The sequence below is a fragment of the Peromyscus maniculatus genome, chromosome 11, assembly GCF_049852395.1.
Source record: "Peromyscus maniculatus bairdii isolate BWxNUB_F1_BW_parent chromosome 11, HU_Pman_BW_mat_3.1, whole genome shotgun sequence".
Taxonomy (NCBI): domain Eukaryota; kingdom Metazoa; phylum Chordata; class Mammalia; order Rodentia; family Cricetidae; genus Peromyscus; species Peromyscus maniculatus.
This window is the reverse complement of record NC_134862.1, coordinates 83511614-83536668: the sequence shown is the minus strand read 5'-3', so window position 1 is coordinate 83536668 and position 25055 is coordinate 83511614. Positions and strand designations below refer to the sequence as shown.

General features: G+C 37.9%; 1 protein-coding gene across 1 annotated transcript in view; it reads right to left on the bottom strand.

The window, feature by feature from the left end:
* The window catches only part of Fmn2 (formin 2), a 315696-nt gene that overhangs the window by 74551 nt on the left and 216090 nt on the right, over nucleotides 1–25055 (bottom strand). Inside the window, exon 15 of the mRNA XM_006993715.4 lies at nucleotides 2106–2157. Coding sequence (XP_006993777.3) covers nucleotides 2106–2157 — 52 coding nt within the window. The remainder of the gene's footprint in view (nucleotides 1–2105; nucleotides 2158–25055) is intronic.

The window sequence follows — 25055 nt, the reverse complement described above, 5'->3', positions numbered from 1 at the left end:
GCTTTCAGAATCAAGATTGCAACATCAGCTCCTCCGGATTTGCTTGGTTAATTTTTGGCTTGCTAGCTTTTATAAGCATAAGCATGTGAACTGGTTTTCTAAGCTACTTTCTCCTCTGCTCTCCCTTAGTCTCATAACCCCCCCCCAACCCCGATCTCTTCTTCCCTCTCTCCTTCCTGCCTTCACTTTCTCTAGATACATTTTCTTTGTCTTTCTCTTTGTTATTAGTCAGTGTTTTTAAGAAAAAAAAAAGATTTTTCTGTAGAGAATGACTAATAGCAGAGAGGAAGAACTAGTGAGAGATGGAGATTCCTGAGGTATTTTTAAAACCATGTCCCTGATTACAAATCCTCATTCTAGAATCGCAGCTCACCTAAGGAAGCTCATGGATTCTTCTGTGGAATTATTTTGTATACTGAAATGGAAGTTTTCTATAACTAAACCTTCCAACTCATACTTGTGAGACAAGTTCCTGAGGACTTGTGAGTAAAATGGTGGATTAGAAGCAACCACCATGGTTCAGAGCAAAGAGGAAATGCCAGGATAAGGGGAAAAAAGACTATATTCAAAAGACAGAAAGAGAGGGAGACCTTTGGAAATTCCAAAAGGGAGACACAGGAGAGCAGGAAAATGCTCAGGAATAGAAGAACAAGAGCAACAGGAGGAGAAGTGAGCAACGTTTCCAGACCCATGCTTTTCAGCAGGGGGAGGAAAAGAGAAGCCCCACCTAAAGACAGTGTGCTTTCTCTTTACCTCTGCTGGCAACTGAGCTCCAGAGACAAGGCTAGTCAGTAAAGATTCCTCAAGTGACACTGGAAGAGATATGTGAACCAGAAAGGCACAAAATGCAACCCAAACATGAAAAACCAAGTAAGCATGACTAAAATATTCTAACACCTCAGCTAGCGAATTAAAAATCTGAAGTGGATAAAAATGATTTAAAAATGGTGTATGTAAAACTGACCTATGACCTCAAAGAAATCACAAATAAAATGGATGGATAAGGCAAATGTAATCAATCCAAGACCTGGAGAGAAAAGTAAAAAATGGAAAGCCAGTAGTATGGGTGAAGAGTTTACAATGCCAAAAAGAATATCATCAAGAAAACTAAGATTAATAGTAATAATAATAATAATAGAAAGCAATGCTGGAAAGAAAACACTGTAAGATTAAAGAATAGATCAACCTATCAGAAGAAAGAACAAAAAGGAAGGAAAACAAGATTGAAGAAATATGACATCAAACATCATGAAAAAAAGTCAATGGCCACGATCACAACTTTAGGAACCCTGGCATCTGATCAAGATTCAAAATTTACAATGGGATACAAGTAAGAGCTGAGATAAACACTAAAGTCATTGAGAATCTATCCAGTGATATTAGAGCAGAAAATGCCCCAAATTTAGGGAAAGATTTGGGAATTCAATCACAAGAAGGTTTTAGAATCCCAAATGGACAGGATGACAGAACTTCTCTATGACACATTACAATCAAGATGCCCGAAGAACAAAAGAAAGGAAAGAAAAGCTGTACCAGAAAAGTGTCAATTCAGAAAGACAAACACATGAGAATGACCTCATCCTGCTCGACACAAATCCTAAAAACCAGGAAATCATGGAATGGTGTATTTCAAGCTTACAAAGTAAAAGTATTACCAGCCAAAATTGCTACACACAGTAAAGTAAAATAAGAGGGATGAAGAGGATAGTAAGGAGCAAATACGAGCAAAGTACAATGATACATATTTATGAAGATGTCACAATAAGACCCATTATATTTATGCTAACAAAAAATAAGTACAAACAAAACAAAATCCAGTTTCATCATTTCTTGTAGAATCTTGTATTTCCTTACTTCTGAATCCCATTGGAAAGAGGCAAAGCTGTTCCTTACAACTGGGTACACAACAGACTTATGTGTCAGAATGACTTCAGAAATTCACTGTGGACCTAAAGTACACTCTTGCATTAGATTCCAATTTTATGCTTAAAAGTAACAAAACAAAACAAAACCCACAACCAATAACTGGTTTCTAGGGTTAAAACAAAGAATTTCCATAAGGCAATTTCGAGAATAAATATTATAAAAGGAAAGTGATACCTTACCATTTATGAGTCTCTGTCAGGGCAGTCTCTTGTGACTCTTGGTCAATTTTAGCTGAAAATGCAAGAAAAAAACATGAGATAGGTACAGGGCTCTACCATTTCAGAGAGTATACAATATAAGCAACATGGAGTAGATTTAGTTATTAATTCTAATGCTCTCCAGCTAGATATTATCTTAACCCTATTAATGTCACTGATATGCTAGAAATATTATTAAACTGGATTAAATTGACACTAATAAATGGGCACATAAGATTTTTACATAAGCACCCAAACTTTTTAGGTTATAAATAATTTATTTGCCCCGGACATAGTAACCTAAGGAATGGAAACACTACTTTCATAGTTACATTGAATATGCCAGGATCTAAATAGCAACAAGTTTATTGAAAATAATTCTCTCAGGCACAGGCACAAACATCACGATGGAAATGTAAACAAATGAAGGCAATACACATTCTAAACGCTTTGTAGCCATGCTCTTTGGAATAGATCTCAAGTGACTGATTATGATGTGCTCTAAAAGGGGCACATTGATATGCAACCATCTATCTGCTTTAATTTTTTTTTTTTGTCAGAGCTGGGGATCCAATCCAGAACCGATCTTGTGCTAGACAAACACTCTATCACTGAGCTTCAAACTCAGATTTATTTGCTCTATCTACCCACCCACCCTACCGCTAAAAATAAAGATGCCTGACATGAACTCACAGATCAGATTTAGGATAGGGATGACGATTTCAAACTATTTAAAAATCAGATAGTAACTCCATTAACCAAAACATATGACAGCAACTTTCACCTTCTTTAAGAAGCAAGCATTCCAGGAAGTTAAGGAAATACTCTACAACTCTTCACTCTGCTTCTTTGTGCATATATATTTGGTATAAATGTTTCAGAGACACTAATAAGCAGGGCTCTCATTATTTTCAATCTATTCTAAAGAATGTACAAGATTAGTTATGATTTCACAAATTAACAATTTCATGGTGATTACCCACCAGGGCAATACAGAAAACCATCATTACCACACCTACACAGTCTTTATAATGCCTCTCCCGCAAAAACAGACATGCACAAGATAAATAAAAAAAAAAATACACTAAACAGTAAGTGAAGAAGTTGTCTATTTATAATCCTTCCCACTGGGTAATATTTGGGGCCACTTGGAGAAATCAGAAGGCAAAATGGAGCAGAGTAAGTTAATCACTCTACAATCATAAAAAAAAATTGGTAATGCTGACCAAATAAAACCCATGATCCTTTGGGAATTGTTAAAGTGTCTCTCTCACAACTTAAAACACAATAGCGCAGCTTGGGTTCATTAAAGTTTTACAATTTTCATGACTGTTCTGACTGAAGGTCTGTACATCATCTCTAGTGTCCTGACACAGTGTCAGGCTGACACTCTCTCTAGTGGATGTCCAAATTAAAGAGGGATCATTTGAGCCAGCAACAAGATTTTTTTTTCCCGGCTTTCCTTTCCCTTTTTTTGCACTTCAGATTGTTTACATGAGTTTACAGGTCTGTCATTAGCCACATTCAAGCCTGGGGTACACATTAGACACTCTACTTTAAAAAGGCTCTAGTATGAACATACAGTCATAAAAACCAGTTTGAGGGTACCTAAAAGAAAACAGGGTTAGCTTCCAAAAACAATTCTAGAGTCACATAAAGTGCCTTCAAGGAGAAATAACAAAAGTAGCCTGAATGAACGCTTCTTTGACAAAGGACTTTTTTTTTTTTTTTTTTTTTTTGCTTGTTTGTTTTCTTGAAAAATACACAGATTAAAAGAATTGATGGAAATAATTTCTGGACTATTTTAGAAGATCCAAGTAAATGATTTATGAAACTAAAAGTACATGAAACTGATACTCCCAAGAGCTAGCTTCACTTCCCATAAGATTAATGTGAGCCACGTGACTTTTGGCAATCAGATTCATTTGTCAACAAATGCAAATTGTTTAGCACAATGTCTATAATGACCAGTGTATGTGAAGTAAATGTCTTTCTTAAGTTCTAGTATTGAAAACCTGAAAAACCCTGAAGTGAACCAACCACTGTTTTATGATGTTGACATCATACAGAATACAGAAAATATATTCTTGCAGCTTTTCAAAAACGTATCATGGTAAAAAAGAATAAAGTGAGTCTTGCTAGTTCACAGTAATAATTCCTTTTGATGTGTACCAACACAGCTCTTGTTTCAGTGCCTGAGAAAGTTGGCTTAAAAAAAATAAAACCCAAACCACTTTAATCCAATGTGGCAGGAGATTGATCCATACCAAAGAAATAAAACATAAAAACAGATCTCCTTACCAAACCTAATAACCATGCTACAATAATAAAGTCAAATTAGAATAACAGGCGATGCTTGGGACTTCTCTACTATCCATTAATTTTGCCTGATTTTCAAGCTACAGGTATTTGTATATTGAAACTCTAATCAGCTTTGATAAACAGTCAAATTAGAGATCAAAGAAAGCATATTAAAGGCCAAATTTCAACTCTCAATGCAGAGTCAACAATTCAAGGAGCAGGGCAGATTTCCTTTTGTATTGTAATCTGAAGAAAAAAATACGTTCTGAGAGAGAGGCATGGTGGAATAGATCTGTTATCCCAGAATATAGGAGGTAGAGTGGGGGTTGGGGGGTCAAACTTCCTGGCGGTCTGACCTACACAGAGAAACCTTGTCTCAAACCCAAGGGCTGGAGATGGAGCTGAACGGTAGGGCACTTGCCCAGTATCTGTCAGGTCTTTGTTCAATGCCAAAAAATGCCTTAAAAGTTGGGGTGCATACATCATCTAGCATGTTGCTTTGCACAAAAACACGATCAATGCTCTACTGTCAGAGTTCCCTTTTGGGGGTCACTTAAAAAAAAAGAGCATTTTAATTGTACAAAATTACAGGTTTCACTGTGACACGGGCATAGATTTTGATGCCAACTCGATGACATGGCAGGCTGTGGGTAAAGATGAACCCAAAAACCTGAAGTCACAGGTCACACTGTAACCAGTGAAAATCTGCCTTCACCAAGGGCGGGGAGCAAGCTATTTGTGCCCCATCACCAAAATCTCAGCTGCATCTGCAGAGACACTCATCATGACTTTGCTAAAGGTGACAAAGAAATTAAGATAACTTTCTACATGTACCACACACATGTTCTATGGATATTTAAATTTCCTGAATTATTTGTTTTTCTGAGATATAGCTCTGGCAGATTGGCGAGATTGCTCAGTGGCTGGAGACGCTTTACTGTACAAGCCTGGTGACTTGAGTTTGATCCCAGGAGCCATGGAAGAATGGAACGAAATAAGAGACTAAGCTAAATTGTTCCTTGACCCTGAGACACACACACATATATGCACACACACACACACACACACACACACTCAGTAAGTTAAGTAAGAAAAAGCAAACAAATTATTTGTAGGCAATTTCTAATGGTGCACATGATTATGTAGAGTTTTGAAAGCTCAGGTTCTTTTACACAGTAATTTCCTATGTATGTACAATCAGATATCAACAAAAGATTATGATTAAAGTATGCTCAAGTAATCACATAAAAGAAGGAAGAGACAATATTTACATTTCAGGATTCATGTAAGATTTCATCACCCCATTCTTCAGAGGAAATAGCTCACTTCTTTTTTTTGGCACATAATGATGTGACAGCATTCTGGTCACCTCTAGACATGATTACTGATTAGGGACTATATTTCTATGGTCTAGCACTTGCCTATGATACACAAATCCGTGATCTTGGTAATTAGCACCACAAACAAACAAATCTCAGCATGGTTCTAAGTCAAGTTTGTATAGGGAAGTCAACGGAACACTAAAAATGGACAAGCTGTTGCAAGGTTGGGTTGGGTGGATTTGCAATGAGCTTTAAGATGTCAACAAATTGCTGGGTTTCCTGTGCCACAGCCTTCCCAGCAGTGTCCTCGGCCATGTTGGACAGAAGTGAGGAACTCTTAATGGACACAATCATGATGAGAATTCCCTCTCCCTCTGAGTCACATCTCCAAGAGAAGCTACTTGCACATTTGCTGCCAGAAAGTTGCACACACCCTGTCCAGTGTCCTTACCCTTCAGTCTCCAGACTCCTTTAATACCAGTGTTTGGGTCTTAAGTATCATTTAGTTCAGACAAACATGGTTTGAATTCTAGTTTATCCACTAGACTGTGATAGATTTTAATAACTGTGACCCTCACTTTTACTCCAAAATCTTTCTTCATGAGACTGGAGTGACATTTTCTTTTTCATTGAGTTGGTTCACATTTCAGTAAGATACTGTATTGATCACCTAGGGCTTGGGGTAATACCTTGGTGTCCTTCTTCTTATGTTCATATCATTATTAATTCAAAAAGGATGGGGTGTATTATCTTCAGATTGTCAAAAATACACAAGATTTAAATTTTAATTTTTCTATATAAAATAATATGAAGAATTAAATGAACACTTAGCTAAAATAAGACTACTTCTCTAGCAATGTGGAAAAATGGTGTCCCAAGACCTTTACAAAATCTTGGAATGACCCTAAAATATTTTCAGGAACATTTCTTCTACTACCCACTTACCTTGCATGTATAGTCAGAATTTTCTTCTTTCTTCTTTTCTTGTCCCTTTCTCCAAGGCTCAGGGGATCCCCCTGTGTGGCTTCCTTAGAAGCTGGGACTAACTACCAGCTCTCTTTGTACCCAACTCTATTGTTATTTCATCAGACCTAAGAGAATTCTCAATTCCTGTAATATAAGCTGGGCTTAATAGCTTTCTAGATTTGTTTTTATTATTTTTGAAAAGGCATAACATAAATAAAGTTGCTCCAAGAAACAGTGCTTTTGGTAAATTTAGGGGGAACATGCCAAAATCTCAAATATAAAATGATTTCTTTAAATTTTGCTGGGTATGGTGGCAGACACTTTTAATCCCAGCACTGCGGACGCAGAGGAAGATGGATCTCTGGGAGGTCAAGGCTAGCCTGGTCTACATAGTGAGTTCCAGGGCCGTCAGAACTCTATAGTGAGAAATTGTCTTTAGATAGATAGATAGATAGATAGATAGATAGATAGATAGATAGATAGATAGATAGATAGATAGATAAATGGATAAAAATAAATAAATAAATTTCAATGTTCCTCCAAACGAGATATGTTATTCTGAGTATACTATGGGCAACCATTCACGTTCTGATGCATGAGAAACATAAGCAAGAAAATGTCTGGAGAAGATTCACATCTAAAACAGGCTTGGTAGTGGAGTGACAAGATAATTCAACACTGACCTGGGAGCAAGAAACATGTTGATTGAGTGTAAGAAAAATGGCAAAGAAGAACATGGTTTGGATAGATAATCTCCAGAGAGTATCAGCAACTATTATTTTAATAGACCTAAAACGATACGGAGAAATCATGCTAGGAGAGTTGGTCAGTCAACTGCTGATCCTCAGACGGGAGCTGAGCCTTGGATATTATTAAACTTAACATTGTAGCTGTTACGCTTTAGCCTCTAAATTTAAATGGTAGAGATCTGCCATTTGGGGCAGAGAAGGCCCATGGTTGGAACCACAACAAACAAACAAAAGAAAAAAAAATAGCACTAAATTTCTTAGGAGGCAGCTTTCATCCTTTACTTACTTTTATTTGTGCTCATTTATTTTAGTTTTAGGGTGTAAGTATCTTTTTAGGTTGAGTCTACCAAAGGGGTCACAGGCTTGGATGGATCAGAGCCACTGAGCACGAGAATAGTTAAAGCCAGCACTCCTGATGACGTCTGCTCAGGCACCACTGATGCTTCTTACCCTGAACCCCTGGCCCCACAAATTATTCCTGGTTGTTGCTGCCCTACTACGTCTTCTGACCCAGTGATTTGTGTCTCCAGCCTCTGTCTGGCTCCAGACTCTTTGGCAATGGGAGATATTTCTGCTGACCTTGTTCCAAACGACTGTGAGTAAGCAGAGGCACTGAACGGACGCCCTTTCTGCTCTCCAGCTTTCGTGAGGGAATACCACATATTCCCAGGTAATTGGAGACAGAGTTGCCTCTGAGTAATATCAGATGGAAGGCAGCTCAGGGCCCTTTCATCTACTTGTCTAGGCTTTAAATCTTTGTGCTATTTTTCCTTTTATTTAAAGTGTTAACTAGTTTTTGTTTATAATTAGCTATGAATGTGCATTTGGGTCGCTTTTAAGTGCAGCCAGTATGGCTTATTCCTTTAGACAGATGTACTGCCTTTCCTCTGAGTCATCTGAAGTTGTCATTTAACCGCAAATATATTGCTTTTAGTTTTGTGACTTTTAAGACACTCCTCCTTTTGACAACGTACTAAAAGTCAAGCAAATTTGGGAAGGATAGACATGTCCGACAGGAAGATTCTGTGAGTATCTTTCCTTTGCCTGCAGAAGAAGGAGCCAAGTCTCACCTCACTGAACTCACTGCTTTGATGCTGCTAAACTGTTTGGGACAATAAGCCAGTTGCTGTAGAATAGCTTGGGAGGAGGAAAGCCTATATCTGGTAAGTACTGCATTAAACTTGGCCTTTACAGCAATTCATAGCTACCTGTTAGTACTGAGGGCAATTCAACTTTGCATGTAAAAATATGTACAATTTGGTTCATGTATGTACATATATATACCTCTAAAAACATAATATATTATTGTTTGTTGTTAAAACACAAGAAACATAATTAAAAACCACATATACTTCAAAAATTTGATATTTGTGACCTTAGCAAAACCCACCCTGATATATACTCATCTGAATGCTCCTTTGTGAAATTGCTTTTCAAATTTAACTAAAAATCCCAAAGTGGAAAAGACTTGGGAAAATATTCAATGCACACACATGCTGCACTCTGTCAATGGATATGTTACTCCATCTATAGGCTTTGGACGTCTTTGGTCAGCTTCCACTAATGGGGTACAAAAATGAAGACACACCCAGGGCTACTCTTTTATCTTCCTTTGCTGAGAAATAACTATTCTACTGAAGCAGTCAGGAATATGCACTGATACCAAGCTGATTTTAAATTGGTCCCCTTCAGGTAGAACCCAAGTCATTACAAGTCATGTGCTAAAACTGCAAACATATGTATCTTAAGGCTGAGCTTTCAATATTAAAAGCAATATCCACTAAGTCTGACTGATGAATCTGAAAAATCAAAATATAAAACAGCTGGAAATAAAAATCTGAAAACCATAAAAGCTCTTTCAATGTGTTTTCTTTTCTTCCTAATATTACTTGCCAAAACAATGTTTGAAGATGAGGACATTTCAATTCTAGAAATCAAAGCCACATAAATGAACATTCCAATATTTCAACAAATATTTGAGCATCTATTGTATTTTGGGGATCATTTGTTGGGGCTCATGTGGCATATTTGCATAGTCTTTTGCATCAAGAAAATGATCAATGGAGAGAGAAATTATGGTCACATAATGTACAACAATAGCTCTATTAGATTTTTACAGCCCATGTGCATATTACTAGGCTAATTTTATATGTAATAACATACAATGATAAACCCCAATGAGAAAGGAACTTCACTACAGCTTACAGTCTTGGGATTAAAGGTGAAAAATGTCACCCAAGGTATTAGAAATAAATATTACATGAAAGAGACAGGTTTCAAATTCGAGCCAATGGGCTCCAACGTTGTAACACTGTCCAACTTCTCATTAGCACAACCCAATGAGACTCTCATTTGCCTACTGAGATACACACCAATGAGCAGGAAACGAAGGCAACTGAATTTGGACTGCAATGATGAGGAGGTCCTAGGCATAAGAAGATGCAGAGACTGGAGAGTGTATGCAGAAAACGGAAAGAAAGAGAAGGCTCTGAAGCAAACACTCACGGTGTTAAGAAGGAAAGCCTAATAGAGAAGGTGGGAAGTGTGATAAGAATAGTTGGGAAAAAAGGCCTTGTTTGGGTGTATGGGCTGCGGTGTGATAGCACAAACAGGGTGAAAGACACAGATCTGTGTCTAAAGTAGGAAGATGCACTTTTGAAGAAGTTGTGCACTTCCAGACTTCACTGGGGCCAGCTCTGTCTGGCTCTAATCAACTGGGAAAGAGGATAAAATGCATGAGACAGCAGTTTTCATCCACTAGAGTGTAGGAGCACAGGGCTAGGAACTCCCTAGTCCTCCATCTCTCTACATTGCTATCTAAAGGTCAGTTTCCAGACTATGGACCCTTGAAGGAGCAGCTTACAGAAACTAATTATCTTGGGGGAGATGAGAAAACACAGATGGGACTCTAGGAAGGTGGAAGTAGCAGAAATTCAAGGCGTAGAGGTCCAGAGAGGAAATAAACCTTTCATAAAAAGTGGAGAAAGGCCGGGCGGTGGTGGCTCACGCCTTTAATCCCAGCACTCGGGAGGCAGAGACAGGCGGATCTCTGTGAGTTCGAGGCCAGCCTGGTCTCCAAAGTGAGTTCCAGGAAAGGCGCAAAGCTACACAGAGAAACCCTGTCTCGAAAAACCAAAAAAAAAAAAAAAAAGAAATCACTCTCTGAGTTTTGCTAAGTATTAAGTGGCACATGTCTGCAGGGGAATACCACAAATCCAAGCACAGACCCTCTGAGGAAGACTCACCCCAAAGGTCCTTCAAGGTCACAGTGGGAGTCTGAAGACTGAAGAGAACAGGAGAGAACAGGTATAGAGTAGTCATGAGAGTCTCCAGCAGGTAAAATATCAAGGTAGTACACTCACTGTGAAGTTTACTCTTGATTTGCCTAAGCAAGTTTTGATAAGAGGCCTGAAAAGGCATCAGGCTGAATCATGCATCATATTTAAATGATATGCCCAAACAAAGCCAAATATTCTTTGAATTTGCATGAGGCAAACAAATGGATTGTATTTTATAGTCTATAGCGAAAATACAGCCCTGCAAATACCACCTCCAACCTCCACCCTATTTTGCGAGTCTGAATATTCTGTTAAGTCATCAGATTTGTGGTCATATGTCACAGCAGCAACAAAAAACTAATAAAGATTTCTCATCAGAAACTGAAAGGATAAAAGAATCAATTATTAAATTGTGTATAGAAACACACACACACACACACACACACACACACACACAAATATGTAGCTATGACTTTAAGTATTTCTTAAAGGCTTGGTTCCCAAACTGTCATGCTCCTTGTAGACAGTAGTATTTTTAGGAGGTGGACCTGCCTACTGGAGGGAGGGAGATGGGGGTCACTGGGCTTTGTCTAGGAAGGAGTTATCAGATATTGGGACAAAAATCTTTTCTCCTCTTTCTCCTTCTCCTCTTTTCCTTTTGCCTATCAAATACAGGAGGCACACCAGCTTCTTCTGCCAAACAATCCCAAAGAACAGGGCCAACGTGACCTTGAAAAGAAACCACAGAAGCCATTAATCAAAATAAAGCATCCCTCGGTTTAAATGGGTCACTTCAGGCCTTCTGTCACATTGATAGAAAGCTGCCTAGCACAACTGCTCAAAAATAGAATCGAAATAAAATTTTACAAGCATTCAGAGGCTAGAACAATTTTGCACCTGGAAATGTACACACAGGGAAGTGTTAAAGGAAATGAAACCTTAGTTCTATATAAACAAATGAAAAGAATGGGAAAGTGCTATTTATGAGTATGAAGTATGCTTTCTCTAAAGAACCGACTAAAAATTAGGAATAAGGTATTATTTTGTTGTAACACATCTAGAACTAAAACACATGACAATTGCAAGAATTACAGGAGAAACAGAAGACTGCCAATGTAAGGTTTTTGCACCAATGAAGATGGGAATGCCTGTATTTGGAGATAGTGATGATTTAGGTGGGACAGAACATGAGAGCAATCTCAAAAATACAAAATAAATATGTGTAGTGTATTAGCTGACAGTGGAAATATGGAATACTAAAAAATACCCAATCTATAAAAAAGAAGAATAAAACATCATACAGGATAAATGTAGACAGATGTAAAGATGATAAATTAAACCCAATCATATTTTTAATTAAACTAATGGTCTAAACACTGCAACTGAAAGGCAGGGAGGGATTGTTAGACTGAAAACTTTCAGGTCCATGCTATCTGGTGGAAACATACTTAAAAATACAGACATGTACTTAGATTAGATTGAAAGTCAAAGAATAAAAATGGCATTGTGCAAACACTAATCACAAGAAAGCTGACAGGGCTGAATTAAAATTAGATGACTTCGACTTTAGAAGGAGAAACTTTGCTAGGGAAAAAAAGTCAAGTACTACACTGAAGAGGGAATTCAACAGGAAGACAAACCAATTCTAATTATGATGTATCCAGAATCAGGGCCTCAAAATACACAAAAGCAAAAACTGTTAGGTCCAAAAGAAAAAGAAAATGAGACAAAACTGGAGGGAACAATGGGTGTGAGTGACAGCAAGTAGTGACTCCAACACTCTTCTGTCAGTAACTGACAGACTGAAGACACAATGTGAAAGGTTATAACGGGAAGAACATGAAAGGTCAGAACAAGGCTGCCAGTGAATGGAGACTCTTCACACAGCCTTGCAAGGTTAGTTTTTGTTTGTTTGTTTGTTTGTTTGTTTGTTTTTTGGTGGGGAATGAACTGAATTGCTAGGACTAGAGGGTTAAGGGCATTTCATCAGTTGAGAAGCTTTCACCATGATGGAGAAGAGTCAGGTGGGAAAAGAAGGGAAACAATGTGAGATAATTAGGGTGGGAGAGAGAGCGCAGCAGTTAAGAGCACTTCCTGTTCTTACAGAAGACCTGAGTTCAGTTTCCAGCATCCATAATGTGGCTCACAATTGCCTATAGCTCCAGTTTTAGGGGATCCACTGCCCTTTTCTAACCTTCATCCATTCAGGAGCCTGCATGTATGTAGTGCACATACATAGACATAAAATAAAACAAATAAATCTAAAAAAACCAAAAGGTTTAAAGTATTTAGCTTTCTGCTATAAGAGTAAGGCAATTTGTTCAGAAATTCATGGCAGACTCAGCCTTGAGTAAACTTAATCATAAAAACATTAAATTATTTATGTATTAATTATATCACATGGAGGACACATGAGCAACATTCCAAACATACAATTTAGATGTATTACAATGAACATCCACACACTTCAGTAATGACTGTGTGACACCCTAATCTTTTGCAGAAGACTCCAGATTAGAGGAAGATTGCTCATAATTGTGCAATAACGTAATGACAGTATCTGGTAACAAGGAAAAGGACCCATGTTATGTGGCTGGTGTCTTAAAGGCAAGAGATTATTTGGGGCTGGGAGAACTGAGGCCTTAGGGCTAGAGTGGAGTGGATTCAGGGGTTAGTAAAAAATAGGGAAACGAGCAGGGTGAGGAATGTATGAAAAGTTGGCATCATTAATAAGGCTACATTGATCCAGTAGTTCAACATTTAAACATGCACTACATACAAATAAATATACATGCTGAGAAATATACATAGTTATATAGTAGGACAAAAGGCTGATAAGTACAGTAATTAGCAAACAAGTTTAGGAACACTTTGACAATAAAATAAAGTCATCTGGAAGGACACACTGATATAAATTATTATAAATATATTCCAATATTAAAGACACAACAAGGTAGATCTTATTTTTGATGATATTATGGACTTGCTAGATACAAGATATCCATGGTTTCACACACAAACTACAATAAAATAAAAGCTAATGCATGATTGAATCTGATAGAAAATATGGAAAATTCTCTGAGGCCATTAAAACAAAGAAGAGCAGGAATCCAAAGAGGTGTAGAGCAGCATTTCCCAGGGCTATCACTGACACTCAGAACTTTTCCTTGCATGGACCAAAAGGAAAAAGTTCTGAACATGCCGAGAATCTTCAAATGTATCCAGAGGTGGCTCCAAGGCAGAAACTGCAAAGGACCATCCCATGGATTAGTCCATGAGGAAATATGTTTACCCCACAGAAGCTCAGAATGGAAGAAGAATTCTCTCATGTAGCATAGAGTTGAACCCTCACAGTTCACTGGGCTCTAGCATACAAAGTGCTGTATTAACATGCAAGGAAAGAATATATTTTAAAATAATTCTTGTGTGGTAGAGCCTCCTGAAGATTATCCAAAACAAATATAAAGAAAAATAGGAAAAATGAATAAGGCCCTAGAGCAAACTCAGACTAAAAACAAAGCGACAAAAACTGAAACTGAACCCAAGTTGTCAATGGGGCAGGGAACAGATGAGTCGGGGCATCCAGACCACTAAAAGGAATTATTGCCCTTGGATTCAATGCTTCATGATTAGCACATCTATGTCTCAAAAGGCAAATGTGATATAATAAAGAAATTTTCACACAGATAAGATCATTTTACACTCCTGAGTCCACTGCAAAGTGGCTTTTAAAGGACAGACATGTGACAGGAGAAAAATGACCTCAGAAGGTAGGTGAAAGGTGAAGAAATAGTCAGTGAGGAAAATACGACTGTTAACCGAAACCCCAAACTGAATTCTTGAAACAATGATAATTCTCTATTTTGGGAAGCATAGAATAAGGCTAAAACCCTGCAAAAGAGTGACATGTAAAGAGGTCAGATTAACAGTAAGAGTCTGCAGATTTGTGTTGCTTAACGGGAAGCAAAAATAGCAACATCAGACTTTGTTAGAGAATTGTGTTAACAGAAAGAAAAATATTGTATGATGTCACGAACATGTGGAATCTAAAAAAAGCAAAGCCAGCCTCCCCCAAGCCCTCAAATACACTGAGACAGGGGACCAGAAAGGGCGAACAGTGTAGGGAGATGGGAGTCGAATGGTCCAAAGCCGGAGTTACAAAGGATGATTCATCCCAGATAATTAACAAATGCTCTAAGGAGGATACGCAATATCACGTGGTACACTGGAAACCTGCTAGGAGAGATTGAATTTTAGATTTGTGTGCCATACGTGCATAGAAAGATAACGGTGAAGTAATAGATTCGTTAACTGCCCTGACTATAGTAATTGTTCCACTGCAAATATATTCAAACATCATAATATAACAAAACACAACAAAAGAATTGTGTCAAAATACCAAAGCTATACATGAAAAGGTGAGGACATACATAATGGGGCAGGCGGGGGAATGCTGAGGGTGGACTGGACAGCTCTCAGAGAGGATGTGTGGAGTGGAGTGTGCCTATAATCCTGGTGTACAGGAAGCGTGGAGACAGGAATAGTCAACCTACTTGAATCAATGCTAGTTTTGTGAGAGACCCTTGTAGCATAATTTCTAACCAGTCTTAATAAAAACCCAGAGTCAGATATCAGGGTGGAAGCTGAAAGACCAGAGAAGCAGAGCATCTAGCCTCCTCTAGGAGGAATCCTCAGACTTAAAGAAGGCAAAATCCTGTCTCCACTCCACCTTATCACTTCCTGTCTCCACCCAGCCATATAACTTCCTGTTTCCTTCCCCCCATGTGCTGGGAATAAAGGCATTTGCCACCACTGCCTGGCCTCTATGGCTAGCTCTGTACTCTGATCTCCAGGCAAGCTTTATACACCACAGACCCTGTCATAGAAAAAGGTGGGAATCTATTGAGGAAGACACATAGCAACGACCTCTGCTCTCAAATACACCTACATTTGCACAGAATCATGTACTTGAACAAACACACATACACACACACACACACACACACACACACACACACACACACACAAACAAACACACAAGCCAAAAAACAGAATATAATCTTTGAAGCAGAAGAATGGGAAAATTAAATAAAAATAAAATCTTCAATTAGTTTAGGACAAAAAGTTTGCAAATAAGGCCAAAATAATTCTACCCCTCTAATTATGAATCTTTGCAAAGGATATTTCCTCTATTTATTTCTGTATTAGATTGAACATAGCAGCCAATACAATATTGCTGGGAAAAAATAAATAGAAGAAAAGGAAAGAAAATGGCAGAAAATAAAGTGTCATTATTTTCAGCAGCACTGATGAAGGAAACCCTTTAAAAAATCACCAACTGGTACATTACTAAGAAAGTTGAGTAAGTTTGTAGTCTATAATAAATAGCAACAACACAGTTTTTTGAACTATGTACATTCAAATATCATAAATATAATTCATAAAATACAGTCCCAAATAAGGTCCCTAGGAATCCATCTACCAAAAAGTCAAGACCTTAACAAGATGCTAAGACATTTTAGACAGACATGAACACATGTTCATGTGTTTCGAGTCTTCAACACATGTGCTCTGCTCTGTGTTCACAGGATGAAAGCATGGATACTATAAGGATGTTGGTTCTCCCCAGAATGATCTATATAGATATTTATATAACTATGTTCAAATCCTAGTAGGGAACTTGACATTGTGATTCTAAAATTTTGCAGAGAGCTAAATTATTAAGATAGACCATTCACATTAAACCTGTCCTCATTTCATGATTTCTTGGAGACTACAGCAAATAAGGCAGCAACAAGCTGTGACTTGAGAAAAAAAGATGGCAAAAAACCAGATAGTGTAGAGAAAGCCATGGGAACAGCATGCATGAAAGAGAGGAAACTGCTTATTAAGAGAGAAAAAATGGCATGTACGTCATGTGGTACCAAACAACTAACATCATAGGACAAAAAGTCAGATTTGTATCACAGACAACAGATGAAAATAAATTTAGATAAATTGACAGATTAAGCATGAAAGCAAAACTATAAAAATAAAAGCCTATATCTGCCCAAATGTATAGTAATAAGTCTCTCTCTCTCTCTCTCTCTCTCTCTCTCTCTCTCTCTCTCTCTCTCTCTCTCTCTCTCTGTGTGTGTGTGTGTATGTGTGTGTGTGTGTGTGTGTGTGTGGTGTGTGTTTTGCATGCATCTATTTGTAGGTACATTTGCCTGTATAGGCATGCGTGAAGCTATAGGTTGATGTCTGGTGATTACTTCAATATCATCACCACATTATATTTTGAGACAGGGTCTGTCACTGAACCTAGAGTTTGCAGACTGGCTAGGCTAGAAGGCCAATGAGCTCTAGGGATCTTCCAGTCTCTACTAGCTTCCAGTATTGGGGTTACATATTCACACCCTAATTTTTGTGTCAATCCTTGAGTTTCAAATTCAACTTTTCATGCTGGCCAAGCAAGTACTTTACCTACTCAACTATCTCCCCAGCCCCCAGAAAGAACATTTTTTTAAGGCAAAATTACATATTATCAAGGAACAGGTTAGTACATGTCCCAACAAAGAATCCAACAATGTCATTTACCAATAATCATTAGAAATATGGCAGAACAAACTTCAATGCAGAAGTATTTGCAACAATGTCACTGGCCAGTTTATACCCTAATTACACAAAGATTTTCCAATAGCATGGTAGTAAAATGAAAGGCATGTCAATAGAAAAGTAGCTAAGAGGTTTAGAAAGCCGTAACATCAAGGAGACAGAAACTGTAAACATATTAAACACACAACCAGGACAACTCGAACATGACTAGAACATCATTTCTTTGTTTGTTTGTTTTGTTGTTTTTTCGAGACAGGGTTTCTCTGTGTAGCTTTGCGCCTTTCCTGGATCTCACTCTGTAGATCAGGCTGGCCTCAAGCTCACAAAGATCCTCCTGCCTCTAACTCCCAAGTGCTGAGATTAAAGGCTGTGCCACCACCGCCCGGTGTTGTTTTTGTTTTGTTTTGTTTTTTTAGAACATCATTTTATAAAACAGATTAGGATTTAAAAAATGAAGCTAAGAACCAAGTGTTGGAAAATATTTGAAACAATAAGTACAATGTATGTATAACTGTAAATAGAGGATGGTAATAGTTTTGCATCTCGTGATATACCTGAGTTTTACACTGGATGCATGTTTATTTAAAAATGGCAACGCTCATTTACTGTGAAAAAAAGGACAGGACAAGCTTCCCCTCTTGGAAAATCACTTAGGTGGACACACCATTCACACAACTCTAAGGAACATGGGTAGGGCAGAAGAACTCAGGAGCTAGCATTGGGCATGCAGCCATTCCTCCATATGGGAAAGAGGTCCTATTGGCTCTTTGTTATGTGTCAGATGCTAAAGTTACAGCTTGGAACACACTGCAGAGATGTGAGAGACGTGTATTACGACTTGCTGGTAGGAACACCCAAACAGAGAGAGGCAGGAGGCACTTGTGATAGGCGCTCAAATGGAATGAATTCCTTCTCGGTCCTCCTTGACTCTGATTAATTCTCATCCACAGTGGCAGGAGGAGTGATTGAGGCTGTTGGAAATATAACCCTCAGAGAGAAGTGGAGACATGAGCTATGCTTTCCACAAGAGTTGCCTCCAATTTGCCCTCCTGTATGCTGAGAATTTTCAGACAGGCACATGGGAATCTAAAATGGAATAATCATATATAATAATATATTGTGGGGAATGGCTTTGTCTATCTGCACACATTTCACTATTAGAAATTACCTCCTTTTAGCTCTGCTAATGGTGAGCTTCTGAGTGTAACTATCCTACCCCAACACTCTACAGCAGCTTTGTCTACCATCTCTCTGGGTTCCCTAATATTATTACAATTTTTAAGTTAAAATAGCTCCAATCTCCTTTACCAGGGCTTGGCTCCAGCATGTCCACTGTATTGGGTAGCTGTTCCAGCCTTGACCTTAAAACACTGCCCCTAGGTGTGACAGCAAGTAACTGCCACACCTGCCTATGACCTGCCCCTGGGGCATGGCCAAGAGGAGGCTCCTTAAGACCCAGGTGCATGCAAGGTTGTCTCTCTCTCTTCTTGATCCCTCCTGGTCCTGGAGGCTGGATTGTAGACCAAACCAGATTTCTGCACTGGATTGCATCTTATCTCTTCCAGATCCTGTAACCAACCCCTTACTGGCTGTAAGTTACCCCAGAAATAAACTTCTTTTGATTACTAGATAAATTACATGGAACTGCTCGTTAATTATAGCGATAGTCCACCACCTAATTGTTGTGTGATTTCAGAAGTCAGCAAGTTTTCTGAATCAGGCATGTGGCTGAGTTCTGTAATCCTAGTAGTCAGGAGGTTGAAGCAGGAGGATTATTGGAAGTTCAGGGTCATCTTGGACTGTATCGTGAGCTTCAGGCCAGCCTAGACTAGAGTGTGACACTGTCTGAACCAAACAAACAACAAAACCCAAAGTAATAATGAAGCTCTCTAAACTTTCATTTCAGTATTATAAAATGGAGACCATCATGCCTGCTCAGACTACTCTAGGAAAACTTAAAAAAGTATTTAGCATAAAAAATTATTAAGGCCTGATGGTTAGCTATTGTCTTACTAATTAAAAACTAAAGATTAAAAGGCATTATGCTTCCTTTTCAAATGGTCAATAATAGATTATTTTAAACATCCATTTATTTTTCATTACTGAAAAGAATTCCCATCTGATGCTTAAAAGCCAAAAAGAAGGAAAAAAAAGAGAAATAAAAGCAACACCATTACACTCTTTTGTGACTGTGGAGCCCTGCTTATATGACAGACAGTAAGGAACATTTCTGATAGAAAAGCCTCAGTGCTGGTGGACTGCCCAGGATCTGGCACAGTTAATAACCTTGCTTTCAGCATCTCTTCATTCTCATGTATAGTATTACCAATACCAGGGATTGTATATTTAAGACTTGTGGTTTCAACACCCTTCTAATTATAAGCATGTGATTACAGATTTATGCGTTTTCATCTTGATTCAACTCACAGGAATTGTTCAGCTTCAATTCGCTATGCTTAGGTTAAGGGGAGAAGTATTCGTGAAACACAGGAGATACGGGCAGTTTGTGAAAAATCCCATTTGCTATTTTTTATGTATGAAAGGACAGTAAGAGACTTCATTTGTTAGCATGAGGAGAACCCTACACCCCATTTTATTACATTTTAAAGTACACATGAATCAAAATATGTGTAATGACCAGTGAAGGCCAACAAAAGGAAACCAATCTCTGATTTGATTCCCAGATAATATATATACAAGAAGATAATATATGTACATCCAGGCAACCTAATACATCTAAGGTCCACCATAGCTAGGCAATATTGCAGGGTTGTTGTTTTTTTTTGTGGACAGTTTGTCCAAAGTACAGCTTAGATTCAGAAATCAAGAGGGTTGGGTGGTGGGAAGAAGGAAGAGTGTGATGAGTTCTGAGGAAATAAGAAATTGTAAGATTTCTCAGCACACTCAATTACCTTACATTTTTATGTTATAACCAAAAAATAAATTCACAAAAGGAATGTTTAAAAACTAACAAATAAACCCCAATCAGATATATAGGTATTAAGAATTAATTTTCCTAATCATATGTGCCCAAAACAAAGCCATCATAGATGATATAAAATTCAGATAATATAAATTATCTTAACTTTGATTAAGTAGTTGAGTCAAACAATTAACATGTATCGTTAGAGCTGTCCCACAGTACTATCCGAAACTGTCGCATAGCAATCCCATTCTGCTTCCCCACTTGTTTTAAATGTTAAAGCTTATAAATTTGGTTTCAGCTCATGTGAATCCAAAAACTATGGTCCATCCAGTGACCTTGGTAGAACTTCCTATTTACCATCCTAGATGTCAGTCAATACAATGGCATGTGGACAAAGGATCATTCACATCTTGAAATTCTTCCCAACACAGGTTTCAGTTGCAAGAGATCTTGTTATTTTTCTTTCCTATCTGAAGACTAACACCTACGGGTGTTTTTCATTCTCTGCCCATTATCTTAGAATACTATTCATGGATCTGTTTTGTTCTTGTCCTGGGTGATCACAACTACTCAATAATCTCCTTGCTCATGATGCCTAAATTTCAATTGCAGAACTCTATGCTGAATCCAACACATACCCACATGCCCACTGGGTATGAACACTTGTTTACTTACATATAGGTGTCCACATTCTACTCAAATTCTTCCCTACCCCCATTGAGGACCAATCCCCAAAGATGTGCAAGTCCAAACATTATAATATCTGATACCATTGCTCAAAAAGTCAGATTTTTGGATCATTTTGGAGTACAGATTTTGAAATCTGAAACTGGAAAAAAAATCAATACTAATATTTCAAATTCTAATAAATGGAAAACCTGGAACACTTCTTGTCCTATAAACCTTGGATGAATGGCACTCAAAGTGTATTTATCTTCTCTGTGTCATTGATCAATGATACTTTGTCTCTTAAATCTGAACTCTTGGTACATATCTATCATCTCTGTCCATGTGCTTCCCTCTTGTGATAATCAGACAATTCTATTCTGTCTCCAACACCATCACTTCATCAGTACACAGTTCCTCATTTCTCTGATCATGTACCATGACAGTTGTATCAGGAGCATCCTTTTTCCAAGGACAATCTGCCTTCACAAAGTTGGATCCTTGAAGCTTTCTCAGCCTTATCATTCACTGATCCCTTCCACATGATGTGACGTATGATTTGCTCCTGAGTCCCACCCCTTCTATTTTGCATTCCCCTTCTTTGTCTTCAATTCTCCCATCCACTTATGATTCCTCTAATAATAAAGTATCACAGTGACTAAAAAGATCTATAGCCTACATAGGTATATCTTTGGGGCCCTTCTTAGAGTATTCTGCTCTGTAAGACAATAGATTCCTTGACTTACAGATGGGTATTTGATCTACATCTCGTGTGGAAGGATCTGCCTTGAATAGGTACAGGGTTTCCCTTTGACTGCAGTGGGAGGAAAGCAGAACATGAGTTCAGATGGGCTGTCACTGTGGCCCTAATTATGTGTGGGAATTCCAAATCGAGGTGGCTAGGATGCTAGAGTACAGTCCTAGAAAGGAAGTCCATGCAGGCTTAAGAGGAGATGAGATGAACAGTTTCAGAAGTCTAGAAACCTAAGTTTGCCAAGGAAACCTTACAACATTGATCTATAGAAACCAATCTCAAGAGTCTGAGGGCATGAATGTAAGGAGGGAGACACTAGATACCTTGTAAGGACTATCTCACATTCCCATTCACTACTACAGAAGAAACATAAAAACAAACAAAAAACTGGTCTAGAGAAAGATTGTTGGTCACAGGGCTGGTGAGCAAGACATGTAGCTAGGCTGGGGCCATTCTCTAGGAGCACAGGAGACGCCAAGCAAAGCTGTCTCAGGGGCACTTCTATTTTTGAGTAACGAACAAGAAATGCAGTGGTTGAGAGTAAGTGTTGTAACGAATCCAAAGCTGGGCAGAAGTCAGAAGAGGATTAGAGTGAATCTACACTCAATGTTCCTGATCACAGAAGAACTAGCACCTTCACAAACTATGAATGCCTCGAAGCAGCAGACACCAGCCCTCTCCAGCTGCCTATTTAAGAGTACACATGAGAGACATTTCCAAGAAAGAGATGTTGAAATGGAGACCATGAAATCTTGGCTTGGGTAGAAGTAGGAAGGCAGGGAGGGAAAAATTGGATGGATAAGTGGGTTTTGGGATGAGATGAAATCCACAAAGATTGTTAGAATGTGATCCACAGACCACACAATAGCTGGATTATAAGGATAAGAGCTGTTTCTGTTAGACTGTAGAGCTAATGCAATAGAATGCTTGGCCAGCATTAGACACGGTCTGTCTTTTGAACTGTTCAAGAGATTTTTACATTAGAGAATTAGCCACATTTAAACAGACTCTGGATACATAAAATATGAATATTCTCCTGTGGTTAACCTGGGCAAGGGCTGGAATGACAAAGCTATGTTATTATTGATAAAAGCCTAAACATAAGCAAAGATATGGCATATGCGAGTAAGGTAGCATTTTCTATAGTTATAAGTTTAATTTTAGAATTTGGCCTTGATACCTAGAAGAAATAAAGAGACCCAAAATTTTGCCTTATAAAAAATTATCTTAAGAGAAATATTTTGATATCCATCATTCTTACTATGTGTCACTAAACATAGGCTCAAGGCCTGAATGAATAAAGATGATCATCCATTTTTTATATTTTTGACACATTTGATCAATGTGAGTTTTCCCAAAGGATTTTCATTGTTGTCTATGTTACCATTTGTCTTTATGACAATGTGGAATGTAGGAACCACTTAGCCACATACCTTTCACATTCACTACTACAATAAATAGCTGAAAGAATGCCAGACACATTGAATTTTTGTCGCTGGGGATTGAACTCAGAGGCTCAAACATATTTAGCATGTACTCACCCACTGAACAATATCCTCTGATCCCATAATTTTTTTTATAATGAACAAATAGTCATATAACATTTGAATAGTACCAGAGATAATAAAAAGACAATATAAAACACCACAAGAAGAAAAAATAAAGGCTTATCCTGTTTAACCTAATTTTAAAAGGTGGGGCCTGCCATAGTCTAAATATTTTATTATCATTATAAAACTGCTTTTATTTAACCCAGAAGTGTACAACTTCTAATAACTTCACTTCATAAGAAACAAGTTAAAAGATCTTCTTGAATTGTCAATAAAGTGTAAAGAGATATTTATCTACTTAGCATGACTGGGAAATTCTGTCTGCCCCATGTGTAAACTACTAAACAAATCCGGCAGACCTCTATCTATGCCTTGAATCATAGATGTTTACCAAATCCTCTGTGTTTTGAAAAACTAATTCCTAAATTTTCAGTGACTTGTACTTGGTTTTTATTCATGTTTTTTAATGACTAAGGAAGGTTCAGTTATAAAAACACAATCTCAATTTTGGTCTATAAAATACAAATTAACAATATTAGATAATAAATCACATAAAATGTGATAACATTAGATACAAAAAAATTGGGCATAATTATAGCAGATATACACTGTGTAATAAATGTATGTGATAAATGTAAATAAAATGTGTGCTCTTGCTCACATTTTACATATGAAATCTGTCAAAAAGCCTGCCTTTGTCTTAGATAAACCCTAGAATTAAGAACTTCCTACTTCTTGGGTGGGGGTGGTGCATGCTTTTAATCTTAGCATGTGAGAGAGCAGAGGCTGGTGGATCTCTGAGTTCAAGGCCAACCTGCTCTGCAGAATGAGGTCCAGGATAGCCAGAATTAGCCACAAAGGATGACTGGACACTTTTGCCTATATAATCTTGTACAGTCATGTATCATCTTTTTTAAGTGACACATTGTTAATCTTAAAATTCTACTAGGTGGAAAAACCGCTAATGGTTCTCTGATATCTAAACACAAGGCTATGATTTTGGTGGAAGAATGCTTTAGGAATGAATGAGATTTCTGCCTTCGTTCATATAAAGTTGAATCTGAGAATGATAATCACTTTGATTCATGGATCTCAACAGTGTTCTCTTTCAATCTCCAGGATTACCTTACAAGTAGTATTTTTCCATCTAAAGGAAGTGGTGCTTATGTTGATTAAATTGCACCATGAGTCATTCCTTATAAATCCTCACCAGTGACACTTGACCAAACTTTGAAAGCCATAGTTGACTACAGAGAGAACAGCCCCAGTCTTCACAGTGTTATTTGGCCTCTCTCTCATGCCATGCTTGCCTCTAGGAGAATTCCTCCAGGAGCAAAATCTTTCCCAGAGCATGGCATGATATGAATCTGATCTTCAGAAGAGACGGTGCATTCCAGGGTTGAAATGCTGTGAGTAGCAAGTGCTTTGATATAATTGTAAGTTTCAATGACTTCAAACAGTGAGAAAAACAGAAAGTTTATTTAGTATCTTTTGAATTTTTCCATCCCGCTTATTGTCTTCAGAATGGAAGGAGCATCAGTGAGATAATATTTATAGTTTGTAAGCTCTCTGAAAAAAAATTATTAATTATGTAGTGGTATTAATTCGCCCCATAAAAATAGCAGATGGTGTCCCGAAGATTTAAAAGACACCGATGGACTTTGTTCTTTGGGTACAATGTTTTGACAAAGCAAATAAATACCAGATTGTACTGCGGTCACAAGCAGAGTTAAAATGTAAGAGAATGGGTTGGTGATGTAGCTCAGTGGTAGAGCATTTGTCTAATATGTATGCAAGGACCTCAGTTCAATCTGCATCATTGA